This window comes from Ips typographus, linkage group LG3 (genome assembly GCF_016097725.1).
Source record: "Ips typographus isolate SLU linkage group LG3, UJ_Ityp_2.0, whole genome shotgun sequence".
Classification (NCBI taxonomy): Eukaryota; Metazoa; Arthropoda; class Insecta; order Coleoptera; family Curculionidae; genus Ips; species Ips typographus.
In genome coordinates, this window is record NC_138424.1 from 11,885,363 (window position 1) to 11,900,751 (window position 15,389).

A 15,389-nucleotide genomic window follows, 5' to 3' on the forward strand; every position below is an offset into this window, starting at 1 on the left:
TGAGTACGAAGTAAAAGAGAAGTTTGAGGTAAACATTTTGATCTTTTTACATTCGCTGAAACCTTAAAAATAGGGGAGATACACAGCTTTCAAAAGTTTGATGCAATTTCCAAAAAAAGTTTACGTCTACTCAGAACCGAGTAAACGCGATCACAACTGGCAGAGCGTTAGTTTCAAATTTAACTGCTTTTTTAACACCCTGTGTATGTTCAATCGTTACAGATCACACAAGATGACATAACAGTTGCAAGAAAAACATGTTGAGCTTTTTACACTCGCTGAAACCTCACAAATGGGAGAGATACAAAATTTTGATTCAATTTTCAAGAAAAAATTTAAAAAGTTGAATATCTGCGCAACTGCTAGAGATTGCAAGATACCAAAAATGTTGTGAATGACTTTCTGCACTTATTAGGCTTACACTCCCTTAGAGTCGAGTAAACAACTGAGAGAGCTTTAGTTTAAATTTTTTTTTGGTCACCCTGTATATGTTCAATCGTATTGCGGTTAGTACGAGGTGAAAGATAATTTTAAAACAAACATTTTTGTGCTTGTTACTATGGCTGAAACCCCAAAAATGGCGGAGATACGAAATTTTCAAAACGTTGATGCAATTTTCAAGAAAAAAGTCGGATATCTCGGAAATATTAGAGTTACGGTAGTTTTGCAGGATACCAAAAATGTTCAGAATGACTTTCTGCACTTAGTGGACTAGGTTTACTCCCACACACGACTAGCAGAGCGTTACATTCAAATTTAACTGTTTTTTCTTTTTTTTTAACTTCCTGTATATGTTAAATTAATTCCTGTTTCGTATTGCGATTATTATAAAGTAAAAAAACAGTGCGAGACAAACATTTGATTTTCAGAGTCGCTAAAAAATAAAAAATGGCGTAAATACAGAATTTTCAAAATTTTGATGCAATTTCCAAAAAAAAGTAGAGAAGTGGAATATTACGAGAACGGTTAGAGTTACAAACATTTTGCCAGATACCAAAAATTTTCAGAATGACTTTCTGCACCCAGCGGACTAGGTTTACATCCACTTATAGCCGAGTAAACTCGGTCACAACTGATAGAATTAGTTTAATATTTAGCTGTTTTCTTTGTGTTTTTTGAACACCGAGTATAAGATTATTCGTATTGTAGTTAATACGAGGTAAAAGAGTAGTTTCAAGCTTTTTACAGCCGTTGAAAATCTAAAAATAACGTAGATACAAAATTTTCAAAATATTGATGCAGTTTCAAAAAAAAAGTAAAAAAGTTGAATATCTCGAAAACAGTTAAAACTTCTGAAGTTTTGCAAAATACCATAAATAATCATTTCAAAATATGGTTTTACAATTCATTTTGATGTTTACTTCGGAAGCACTTTTTTCGACATTAATTGGTATTTTTCCTAGCTTTTCAATGATTATCAGTACAGTATAATTCCTGATGATGCACAAAAATCAAAGCTAAAATCAAATTATAACCGAATTATTTAACAATCATTCTTTGACACCACCTCAGAGGCGTACAGAATTTGCGTAAAGGGCTAAATTTTTATTGATTGAACATTTTCATGATTATTAAACACCCAGTATAATGGCATTATTAGAAAATACTTAAGTTTTGTAGTAGTTTTATATATTTTTCTAAATAAGAAAGTTTATCTTATTTTACGCGTCTTTTGTTAATAAACAAGATTTGAAGGATTTTTTTTTGTTTTTAGTATACTTGTATAAAAAATATAAATCCCAATTTTGCTGGGAAGAAGTCAATTTTGTCTACACTAATTTTAAGTGATTTAGAACTGAGGAACATGAGATTCTTTAAAGTAATTTAAAAAATAATGCCATTTCAGTATATCCAAAGAGTTCGTTAATTTGAAATAGTATATAAATGAAAGTTGTGTTCCATCAACATGCAGATGTGGTAGAAACTTGAGACCTCTAACTTTAGGTGTTTTCCAGATATTTGCGAGAATGTACGATAAAAAAACAGTCAAATAGACGCCCTCTAATGGCCAAACGGTAAAGTTTAGCGGGGTCTGTGCAACGTTACGATATAGCCCTATTTCTGGGCTATAGTCGATCCTAGGGTGTGTTTATACTAATTGTTTCCAATAAGCCAGTTATTAATAATAATAATAATAATTATAATAATTAAATTTTAAGTTTATAATTTTGCTGGTAGTTTTTAAGGGGTTTAAATAAACAGTTCTTATCAAATTTGTACCATAAACCTATATTTATGCAGTCAAAGTCGATTTTCATGATGCAAAGATTTTCTCTACCAAACCATTTTTTTCCGTAAAAATGTTCAAAAATAGTTTTTTTTTATAAAATTGTTAAACAAAGTACATTTTTTTAAATGAACTCACACGAAACTATAAAAATAAAAAAAACTTTGATATACATCAGGTAACGACAAATGTATGTTCTAATGTAAGAACAATGTCTAAAAGTAGGTAAAACATATATTACCTGTATTTAACAAGTTTGGAAAAATACTATTGTATGATAAATACTAAATAGTAGAGAAAAGGGAAGAGCGTAAGGCAAAATAAAACAAATACAAGCAAATTAAAAACCAAATTCAATTAATTATCTAAAATTATAATTATTAATAAAAGATTTGATTAGAATTTTTCTGGATTTCTGTCAAAAGCGATTAGACAACTAAAACACAAATAACTTATTAATAGTTGCCCAAATTTAATCTAAACTTTAATTAAATTATCAAGTCCTGAAAGGTTTGCTGATGTGATCTTTTGTCCTCAGTTAGACAATACTACATGGTTGAAAACCCCAGCGACAGAAAATGAAAAAAACCTACAGAGTGGTCACCTTTTAGTCGGACAAATAAAAAAACTGGAAAAAGTCCGTTTAATGAAAAGGTTTTGAATGTAATAACTGACGAAGCAATCATGACATTCAAAACATTTAACTTTAAATTTAAAATATAAATGGCTCTTTAACTTATACATTTAACAAACTGTAGTTTGAAATTACAACTTAAAACCTGAGATTTCAATGTGTCCATTTCCAATTTTGTTCCGTTTCCAGATCCAGATTTTCGGCTTCAACTCGCAGCTTTACACAAATTTCTCGGAAGCCCTGCATAAGGCCCAAGGGATTGTTGTTGTCTCGTTACTGTTACAGGTAAATCCTATTACGCTTTACTTTATCGACTTTTGTTTTTCCTTCTTTGTAATGTCTACGCCAACACCACGCTTGTAGTGGGAAAAACCCCTCAACTCGTATTTATAAGACTTCTTAAAATGGGTTTTAATTAACTTTTCGTGTGTTTTCCTGGTTTTTAATTACCGGTTGAAACAAGTTTTGTTAAGAAAGAAGGTTTCAGCAGAGAAAAGCAAAACCGCACCAGTTAGAAATGAATGATTGTTGCTAACTCTTGACACCGTCTTGTTATAAGTTGCCTTCAAGAATTAGTGTTTTGCCGACTGGTTTTAAAATTAATGGGAATTTGAGTTTCCAAATTGCAAGAAATGTTACCAGCTGAAACTTGATTTATTACCGAGACGAAAGCCGGATGTTTCGAGTTTTGGAATCGAGTCGAAGTTAATTCCTTAATAAAAGCATTTCATATTTACCTATCATCCAAGCAATAGATGGTACTTTAATAACTATACAGACGTTTTAAAAATTTTGCATGGATTTTACGTAGTTTCTTGAAACTTTTTTAACACCGTTCATTATTCCAGTCTTGCAGCAGAACAAACCTTATCGCAACAACGTAATTTGTCGAACTTGCGTAATCTCAAGGAGAATTGTAAATAAAAAGCTGAAACCGACAATCAACTTGTAAATTAGCCGGGTCTTGGTGGTAACAAGAGACTCGTTAACCTTAAGTGAGTGACTTCGACTAGAACGGGCAATCTCCCTTTTCTTATGTAAATCGGGTGGTAGTTTCGACTTCCAGATCGATGTTTTTGCGGTTTAGTGTCGTCGACATGCATATTTTCATCAAGGAATAAACTTTTGATGTTCTAGTCTATTGTTCTTGAACTCAACACTGTTAAATTGTAGCTAAAATTCTGCAATGTTAAAAACAATATAAGAAATTGGTGTTGTTAAGTGAAGTATGCATTTAAGGACTTATATTTCAAGAGACAGTGTGTAATAATATAACAAAATTCAAATTTTTGTATTTTTTGAGTTTACCTTTTCGTTAATTTATCATTAAATAATGTTTATGATTTTTTTATTGCACATTGTTGATCGTTCCCAAACCATTCAAATGTATTAACCAAAACAGACTTTGTAGTTTGTCTCCGTAACAACATTTCGTTCTTTACAATATTTTTACAGAAATAAGGCCAAAACTGCGAGCCGGGACACTGATTTTTTTACTCATTTTTAAGACTCCGCCATTTTGAAGCAAACCAACGGATTTTGATGCAGTTTGAACTGTCGTTGGGCTTAATTTCTTGGCTTTTTGCTGAAGTACAAAACATTGACTTTAATACACTATAACTGTACTATACAGGGTGGGGAAGAAGCCAGTTCAGAACAGATCAATTTTCAAGTAGACCCGAATTAACCAACCATTTTTTTTTATTTTGTTTTAATATTAGAGAGTCCTGTCTAGGTCAATATCTCGGGAAGTTTCTAGGCGTTTTTTAAATGACGTCTTGTGTTCGAAGAAATATCAATTTTTCACTTTGTTTGCTTCACTGAAACTTTTTAAAGAATTAGTAAAGTACAAGAATTTTGCGAAAATTGGGTTCTATGGCGGATTGCACCTAGACTAAGTGGTAATTTGACTGTAACAGAATATGTGCAAAATATCATAGTCTAATTAAAACCTAGTCTAGTCTAGTTCAGTAATATACAGATTTAAAACAGCGATTAAGGGTACGAGTTTTAAAACAATTTGTCTATTATTTTTGTAATGTTTTGTTTTATTTGAATTTTTTGTTAATGTTAAACTACTAGTTTTTTATTTTTAACTTTTTGAAGATAGTAATAGTTTTTCTATCTCCACAGCTTTGTTGATTTTAGTATGAAGAAAATTTCTATGAACATTTAGTTAATCAGTTATAACTTTTTCCACGCATTTTGGTTTTTGAATTTAATTGTTTTTGAGTGTAGATGCTCTCTCTACAGGGTGTATCTAAAAGGTGTGTACAAAATCCTATTACATATTCTTGACATCAAAATAAGCCGATTTAAAGCAACTTACCTTAGTACGAAATGTGAAATACCGGGTGGTAAAGTTAAAAAATAAAAATCGATTTTTTAAAACCTAATTTACATTTTGTAACGTATTACTTTCAAACCTGGTACCAATGGGTTTTTTGAAAAACGAAACCCGAATTTGGACACATTTTTACTGCGACCGTTAGAGGGTGCTTTACAGTGCACTTCTGATGGTTTTAGGTGACCCGTAATTTTCTTATTTATTTTTTTAACAAAATAATGTTTCAAACATTTTAAAGCAAAAAAAATAATCTTGCTAAGAACCGCTAATGTAAACCGTTGTTGAGATATTTCGGTTTTTAGTGTTCGTCACTCTATCGAAATACTGTCACCTGAAATTCATTCAAAGTGTTCAAATGCGGGTTTTGCATCTCAAAAAAACCTCTGGCTGCCAGATTTTAAAGTCATATGCTACAAAATGTACAAAAAATTAAAAAACAAAATAGATTTTTATTTTTTAGCTTTACCACTCTGTATTTCGAAAACGGAACAATTTCGGACTAAGGGAAGTTTAAAGTAAAAGTTAAATTGTTAGTTAAAGCAAACTTTAAATCGGTTTATTTTGATGTCAGGAATATGTCATAGAATCTTGTACAGACCTTTTAGAGAACCTGTATTTTGTTAACCATAGTAAATAGGAAAAATGATAATCCATGTGTGTCATATTTTGAAGTTAAAATGCCAGGTATACAGGGTTAGCCACTCAAACCGTTTATTAAAAGTTTATCAGGATCAAATATAGTAAGTAAGAGAAATTTGATGAATGTTTTAAAACTATTTTCATCTTTCTGTCACTTCCGGTTTAGCCGGAAGTAGATGTCAACTTGCTTATTTTAAATGAAACGCCCTGTGTATTATTATATTTTTGAATAGTCCTATCGATTTCAAATATTTTGTATGTATCATAATAGCTATCTGCAACGGTTTTCGAAATATTGACGCCTGAAAAATTACATTTTTAGTTTTCAGAGTGTCATACCTCCTAATTTGAATAAGATAGAGCAAAAGGCTTGCATGTTCTTATTTTAACTTTTTAAGGTCTATTGCGTGGTCATATCAGAAAATTTGACAGGTGTCAGTTTTTTTACTAATATAAAAATTTTGACACTTGTTAAAATTAAAAATATCACCAAATGATAGATCTCAAAAAGTTAAGATAAGAACATGTAAGCCGGTTTGCTCTATCTCATTCTGGTTAGGAGTTATGCCACTTGTAAACCTGAAGTGTCATCTCGAAAACCGTTGTAGATAGATATACGTTATGATATATGAAAAATATTTGAAATTGAGAGGAATATTTAAAAATACAATAATATATACCGTGTTTCAATTAAAATAAGCAAGTTGACATCAACTTCCGGTTAAACCGGAAGTTCCAGAAAAATGAAAATATTTTTAAAACATAGCACTCATCAAATTTCTTTTAATTCGAAACTTTCAAATTTCTATTAAGATCCCAATAAACTTCTGTAGTAAAATAATTAAATTTGTATTGTACTGATTTTAATTATGTTTTAAGATTTTTTTTCCTAACTAATCGCATTTTATTAATTAAACTATTAATTTTGTAGTAATTGTGCTTTATTTCAGTTTTAGTACCATTTTGTTTGTCGAATTGAAACTTTTAAAGAATTAGTACTGCTGAACGTTTGTTTTTCTTTTGACAGAAGGAGATTCTCAACAAAATGTAGTGAGTCTTGTTGTCAATAATTACTGCTATCATATTGTCCCTAATTTAAATTTTAAGAAAAAGGAACACAAACGAACACGCGGACAAACATATTAAAATGATCCAGCAACTAATTTCTATCAGAATTTAAAACTGATAAAATGCATTTATTTATCGCATTTTAGAGCCTGTCAAAGATTCCACTGACATCAAAAAGTATGATTTTCATTATACGACTTTCAATACCATAAAGTTATCAAAATTACAAAAACTAGCAGATGCATGCTCTAATTGTTTAGGACATTTTTCTCTTATCGTTTTAACACGATGATTCGTTTTGTCAATAATCACTAATTCTCATTTTTTTGTAGTTGGGTGACCTTTCAAATCCCGAACTGCGGATACTAATAGACCAGCTGGATAAAATCCGTTATGGTGGTGAGTTAAATATGTATTTTTATAAAAAAGTGTAATAATAGCAAACTTTTACTAATTTACGAGTACATGCCAAACTGTACAAAAATATACTTCAGTTCAAGAAGACTAAAATGTTATAATACGGTTTTGTTTGAAAGTAATCTGTTTACCAAATAGCAAAAGTCCATTTTTTTTAACTGAAAGTAGTAAAATTAGTAGAGTTACTGTATAATAAATAATAGGATATAACGGACACACATTTGTATATATTTCTTACATCACCTGACAGCTGTCAACTGTCAAAATTCTTTGATAAGTCGCATTGCAAGTTGAATTTACTTAATATTAAGTTAGTTAATTAAATTTAACTCATTGATATCACTCATAGAGTTAAATTTAATAGTTGTGACATAACAGACACTTTGAAATGTCGCAAAATTACCAATCGAAAATAGTTCTAAGGCTTGGATAAATCACACTGTACATTATATTTATAGTTCTATGGACCAGAACTTGACAGTTGTGACAAGTATCAGAATGTTTCTTACGTCAGAACTGTCAAATTTGGCTCTATGGAGCTGTTAACACAACTTACAATGCAATTCCTCAAAGAATCACATCTATTTAGCATTTTATACTTTCAGGTCACTGGTGAGTGAGTTTTGACAGTTATGACAGCTGTCACGTGACGTAAGAAAAGTATAAAATGAGTTTCTTAACGTCAAAACTGTCAAATTTGGCTTCATGGAGCTGTAAAGACTACTTACAATGCAATTCCCCAAAGAAACACTTTTATTTGGCATTTTATATTTTCAGGTCACTGACGGTGAGTAAGTTTTGACAGTTGTGACAGCTGTCACGTGACGCCGACGCAGTATTAAAGTATTCCTTGTCCTAACTGTCAAATTTGGCTAGATGGAACTTTAAACACAACTGTCAATGTAATTCTTTAAATTAGCAGCTATTTCTAATTTTAAAATTTTTGGTCATTTGTAAACGGGTTTCGACAGTGATGACAGCTGTCACGTGACACAAGCAAATTATTAAAGAGTTTTTTAACGTCCCAACTCTACAATTTGGTCCTTTAGAGCTTTAAACACAACTTCCAGTGTAATTGACAGTTATGACAGATGTCACGTGACGCAAACAAAGTATTAAAGTGTTTCTTAACGTCTCAACTCTCAAATTTGGCCCCTTTTAGAGCTTTAAACACAATTTCTATCGTAATTCCTCAAATTAGAGACTATTTCTAATTTTATACTTTTAGGTCACCCGTGAATGGGTTTTGACAGTTATGACAGCTGTCACGTGACGTAAGAAAAATATAACATGAGCTCCTTAACGTCAGAACTGTCAAATTTGATTCCATGGAGATATAAATACTACTTACATTGTGGTTCCTCCAAGAAACTTATTTATTTGGCATTTTATAATTTTCTTTGCCTGATTTTTTTTCTCCATTATTTCCTTGAATTCTTCTAAAATTCCTTGAATTTATTTGGTAATTTCTCCAAAAATTTTCCATATTAGTGTACAATTTCTTGAGTTGCTCACAAAACTCTATCAACATTGACGGAAACAGTTTGAGTTATTTTTGAGACAAATTCATTTTATATTTTGTGCAAAAGGCATACAGTAATAAAATTTTTACTTTTTTACTCTATTTATGTTTCAAATATAGGGTTCGTTTCCATCCCCTATTTAAGGAAGGTCGGGTAGGTTTGTATCTCTTAAAAGTCTCTAAATAAATATTTATGCAACAATCATCTTATCATCAAAACCCTTGATTGATATCAAGCACTGAAGTGTTCATGAATTGTCCATAGAACTTTTTTGAAAATTTTAAAAAGGTTGAGAATTCTTGAGTCACAAAGTACTACAAGTAGCACAAATATAGACGCGTGTTTTGGACGTACATAAAAAGCTAAATTGGACAATAAGCAACAATAATGTTTGTGAAAAAATACTTAATAAGAAAATGGAAATGCACTGATTGAATTGCCTGTTTTCATCAACAAACAGCTTTTTGCTCTGTTTGGATGGTTCTGTATTCTAAACCATGTGACACTATGCTTGTCACTTAAAATCATTTTGAGTTATAATATTTTTACTGGATAATTCTAGGTGAAGAAGTTGAAGTAAAAAGATTGTCAGTCAGAGGACTACTTCCAGAAACCGAGTACTACATGACATACGATGGATCAACAACGATGCCTGCATGTCATGAAACCGTTACCTGGCTGATCATGAACAAACCCATTTACATTACCAAGCAACAAGTAAGTGAATTTTGCTCAGTTACTTCCGAGGTTTTGGAAAAAAAAAATGTTTGATAGGAAATCTCATTAGAATAATGTCCGAACCTAATTAGAGTAAGTGTGTCAACATAGCGTATAATACACTTAAGGGCGTAAGCTTAAGCAATTTGTTAAAGTGCAAAACCCAAAGAAACGTGAGATTAGGATCACGGAGCTGTAAATTACCATTATTAATGTCTCCACGGCCATTCGCGATATAATTAATTTAGAAGTTTTAATTTTCAGCTCCAGGAGTTCCGGCATATTTCACACTGGTCGCTATACCTGCCCGCTTTTGGGTTAGTTTTAATGGAGTTTTTTACGGGCTACGTAAATTGGTCGGATTTTCTTCAAACAGAAATTTAGTGCCACTTAATTGTGTCACCTCGTCACTATCAAATTGGTTCACACACGTCAAAATTAGCAGCAATTTCAATTAGAGATCCATCAGTAATTCTGGGTAGTTGTAACATTAATATCACTTAACATGGAAGCTTCAATAACTTAGTGAATAATTTAAAAGGATTACAATTTAAATTAACAATAACTAGAATCCAGTAGATAGATTATTCAGCAGTTACGGGATTTAGATATTTGTTGGAAATCCAATCCATTCATTTACCATAAACTTTAGCACCAAATATGTGTCATTTAGAGTGCATCAGATTAATGTGAATTCTATAAAACAATTTGTGTTAAATACTGGAATTATAAATGCTAGAAAAACCTAAAAATTTGTTATGTAAAAGTAGGGATTTTTAACGCTTCACTCGGCTGCAATATGTTACGGATTACGAACTAAATCCCAGTTGTTGTTAAAACGTTTTCGAGGCATTAACACTTTATTGTCTGGTTAAAGCTTGCTGGTGCTCGCGATTAAAATCATCGAATCAGCCGGTTTTTTTAATTCAGTTTAATATGGACGTTGCTGACTTTTCAGCAAATTTTTGCGATACTGCAGAACGACTGCAAGGAACACAATTTGTGCGTGTTTATATTTATTAGTAGAGCGGTCACAACACGACACGGTTATTTACCGGCAATTTGTATATTAGTTTCATAGAACTTCAGCAATTATGCTAATGTATGCCAGTTTAATAGGCGTGGAATTTAATAACCTCGTTATTTGCACATAATATAGGTTGCGACTTAACTTTAAATTATTTTAGTACCAGGTGAGCCAATAAAAAAAGCATCGACTCTATCTGGAAAATCATTTATTTTAGTCAGAAAAAAGTTACCCAGAGAAATTGCTGTATTTATGTAACCAGTTATAAAATATTCGGAATTTGTGTAACAAATGAATTTCTTGATTTTTTTTTAACTTTGCTATAGTCCAAAAAATGAGGAAATTAAAATACAATACAATGCTAAAGGATTAAGAAGGACAACTTGAAATTGTTCTCTTTAAGCACAGAACTTGACTGGTTCAGTCAATCACTAACAGGAAATTCATAGTACAGGATGTTAATGATCAGTCAGTCGTCAGCATTAATTCGGCCATTGCACGTCATCAGTGAGCTTGACGTTTTCAAACTCCATTCGTTCTGCTAAGAGATTAGTTTCCACCTATTGCGCTCTCTTCCTCACACGCAGTTGCTGTGAAAGTGTCAAAGCATTCTAAGGTACTACTGTGTAAACCTTGTAATAATTGCCAGAAGCCTGTACAAGTCCACTAAACCTTTCACGAATTGTTTTAACTTGCCAAAAGCCTCTATAACTACTGAAAAAGTGTCAAAGCTCTCTAAGAACTACTGTAAACCTTGTAATAATTGCCAGAAGCCTCCACAAGGGCACGAAACCTTTCAGGAATTTAATTAAACTGCCATAAGCTTCTAGAACTACTGTGAAAATGTCAAAGCCCCTTAGGCACTACTGTAAACTTTGTAATAATTGCCAGAGGCCTCTACAAGTGCACTAAACCTTTCAGGAATTGATTTAAACTGCTGAAAGCCTTTAGAACTACTGTGAAAGTGTCAAAGCTCTGTAGGCACTACTGTAAACCTTGGAGGAATTGTCAGAGGCCTCTACAAGTCCACTAAACTATTCAGAAATTGATTCAAACTGCCCTAAGCCTGTAGAACTACTGTGAAACTGTCAAGGCTCTCTAGTCACTACTGTAAACGTTGGAGGAATTGTAAGAAGCCTCTACAAGATCACTAACTATTCAGAAATTGATTTAAACTGCTGAAAGCCTCTAGAACTACTGTGAAAGTGTAAAAGCTCTTTGCGCACTACTGTAAATCTTGTAATAATTGCCAGAGGCCTCTACAAGTGCACTAAACCTTTCAGGAATTGATTTAAACTGCTGAAAGCCTTTAGAACTACTGTGAAAGTGTCAAAGCTCTGTAGGCACTACTGTAAACCTTGGAGGAATTGTCAGAGGCCTCTACAAGTCCACTAAACTATTCAGAAATTGATTCAAACTGCCCTAAGCCTGTAGAACTACTGTGAAACTGTCAAGGCTCTCTAGTCACTACTGTAAACGTTGGAGGAATTGTAAGAAGCCTCTACAAGATCACTAACTATTCAGAAATTGATTTAAACTGCTGAAAGCCTCTAGAACTACTGTGAAAGTGTAAAAGCTCTTTGCGCACTACTGTAAATCTTGTAATAATTGCCAGAGGCCTCTACAAGTGCACTAAACCTTTCAGGAATTGATTTAAACTGCTGAAAGCCTTTAGAACTACTGTGAAAGTGTCAAAGCTCTGTAGGCACTACTGTAAACCTTGGAGGAATTGTCAGAGGCCTCTACAAGTCCACTAAACTATTCAGAAATTGATTCAAACTGCCCTAAGCCTCTAGAACTACTGTGAAACTGTCAAGGCTCTCTAGTCACTACTGTAAACGTTGGAGGAATTGTAAGAAGCCTCTACAAGATCACTAACTATTCAGAAATTGATTTAAACTGCTGAAAGCATCTACAACTACTGTGAAAGTGTCAAAGCTCTCTAGGCACTACTGCAAACCTTGGAGGAATTATCAGAGGCCTCTACAAGTCCACTAAACTATTCAGAAATTGATTAAACTGCTGAAAGCCTCTAGAACTACTGTGAAAGTATCAAAGCTCTCTAGGCACTACTGTAAACCTTGTAATTATTTGCCAGAATCCTCTAGAAGTGCACTAAACCTTTCAGGAATTGATTTAAACTGCCATAAGCTTCTAGAATACTGTAAAAGTGTCAAAGCTCTCTAAGAACTACTGTAAACCTTGTAATAAATGCCAGAAGCCTCTACAAGTGCACTAAACCTTTCAGGAATTGATTTAAACTGTCATAAGCTTCTAGAACTACTGTGAAAGTGTCAAAGCTCTCTAAGTTCTGCGGTAAATCTTGTAGTAACTGTCAGAAACCTCTACACGTCCACTAAACCTTTCAGGAATTGATTTAAACTGCCATAAGCTTCTAGAACTACTGTGACAGTGTCAAAGCTCTCTAAGTACTACTGTAAATCTTGTAATAATTGCCAGAGGTCTCTAGAAGTACACTAAACCTTTCAGGAATTGATTTAAACTGCCATAAGCCTCTAGAACTACTGTAAAAGTGTCAAAGGTGTCTAAGTACTACTGTAAATCTTTTAATAATTGCCAGAGGCCTCTACAAGTGCAATAACACTTTTAACAATTGTTTTAAACTGCCAGATTCACAAGACTCGACTTTCCTGACTAACTACCGAATCAAACAATCACAATATATTTTTCTTATACTATTTCTTGAGTTTTATCTTTTGCAAACCTCCATCCACATCCCTCTATTCTCTATCTTATTTGCAGACAGGTAAACAACAGCTTTTAAAACGCGAGCAGTTAAAATTTTAGTATCAAACCGAAATCTAATAAACAGAACCGAACAAAAACCTCCTATTAGAAAAATGAATTCACGAGTTTCCAATTTAATTACTTTTCCAGCCTATTCCCCAGTGAAAATGTCGGTGTTGCACGTGATTATTCAATTGCGGAAATAAATTATTGGAGTTTTCCACGTGAATCGCCGATTAAACTCAATGCTTACAATTTTCCGTTGTCCGAGTAAAAGTTATACATTAACGGGCTAACGATCGCAAATACCCACTTGCGTATTGTTTACCGTAACTGGCTGCGGAACAAAAAATTTAATTCGATTCTCGCATATTTTCCAAAGCGAAACTTACACACGGTGCGCCGATAAACGCAGGAAATTATATCCAAATAACCCGTCATTTTGATAAAATCACGAATTTATCGCTTTCAATTTTATAGGAAAACAGATTAATATAGAAACAGTTTTGTGATAGTCGACGCACCATTTGTCAGTCAAAATTGTCGTTTGCTGCATTATATATCGGAAATATCTCAATTTTTGTGATCTATTTCTGATTTATTGGATATTGCTGGCGCGAATTGATGACGACGAGAATTAATGATGCATAAACTATCGTAGTCAAATATAAATTTGGCGAATATTATTAGTTTTTTAATATTAAACTTTTTCGATTATTTAATTTTCTCGCGTAAATTGTGCGGAACTATTTGTCACTAATATTGAATTTATAACTGGAATATTGTAAATTAGGGCTTTATGCTTGCTCAACTTTTTTTAATGACATTTTTGAGTGTTCGATGATAAGCTGAAGAGTAGGGTAGCACGCAGCATTGCGGAAGCGACAATAAAAGCCTCATTTGCACAACAATGCCGTCCCGAATTACTCGACTTGCCAGTTTACTGTGTTTCGACCGAAAGTCCAGCTCTATTAACGAGGATTGATCGATTGCCATAACTATTTCTGACCGCCCCCGTTTCGATACAAATTAAAGCGGTTCGGAATTCTATTATTCTCGACTGCTTGGACGATTAGCGAAAGGTGTACGCCCAAAATTCGAATTGCCGTTCTCCGATGCTAGTTTATTACCATTATAATCCCTTCTAAATGAGAGTAGATCTACTCAGTGTTATCGCTCTGCTCTCGAATTGTTTGTAACTTTTTTTTTAACGGGCACGGTTTTTGTACTTATTTTTATTTTGCACTGTATTGTAATATGCTCTATTAAGTAGTCGGTTTCAGTCTTGAAAATGATTCATTACATTACTAGTTATAGTATTATAGTACTAGGCAAAGTACTATAATTTTGTTAGCAACCTATTTAACAGTTGGTGTCCAAATTGTGTAGGAGTGTGTGAAATCACAAAAAAATCCGTGAAAAGTAGCGCATTTCATCACTAAATAATTTGGTAGAAATTTCATCCGGAGAAATCCGACAAAAACCAAAAAGTCAAATTTCTATTTTATATTTTACCACTTTATTATTAATTATTTTGGAAAATCGATAGCACCTTCTGGAAGCACTTTTTTATGTTATTCAAGAAAATAATGTTAGTATTTAGCTACGACGTTTCGTTTTTTTTTGATACCATCATCAACTTCAAATTTTCAAATACAGAAATGGACTTTTTATTTTGTTTTTTAGTGGCTATAGACCTTCCGAAACTAATGATGCGTCACACTTGTCAAAAAAGTATACCTCATGTACTTAGGTCATTTTTTAACAAAAAATGTTGGAATTCATATGTTGTCATAATGAGTAGATTATTTAGTTTGATATGATTTAATTCATTGCTCTTTTTAACACTAAAAATAAAGTTTAATCTGTTTCATCATAACTCAACCTCGAATTCAAACATGTGAGTATCTGAAAAACAAATAATTATCTAAAAATATATTTTTTGAATGAGAAGTACCATAAGAAAAACTCTCCCTTTTTCCAAGGAGCAATAAACCTAATTATTAAATTATATCAAAGTAAATTCCACTCACTATGACAAT

At 32.5% G+C, this 15,389-nt stretch overlaps 1 protein-coding gene across 2 annotated transcripts in view; it reads left to right on the plus strand.

Moving 5' to 3' along the window:
• CARPB (Carbonic anhydrase-related protein B) overlaps positions 1 to 15,389 on the plus strand; it is a 191,787-nt gene that overhangs the window by 168,886 nt on the left and 7,512 nt on the right. For both annotated transcript variants that reach the window (XM_081976655.1, XM_081976654.1), the window contains exons 6-8: positions 3,051 to 3,146; positions 7,248 to 7,314; positions 9,418 to 9,572. In XM_081976655.1, the coding sequence (XP_081832781.1) occupies positions 3,051 to 3,146; positions 7,248 to 7,314; positions 9,418 to 9,572 (318 nt within the window). The remainder of the gene's footprint in view (positions 1 to 3,050; positions 3,147 to 7,247; positions 7,315 to 9,417; positions 9,573 to 15,389) is intronic.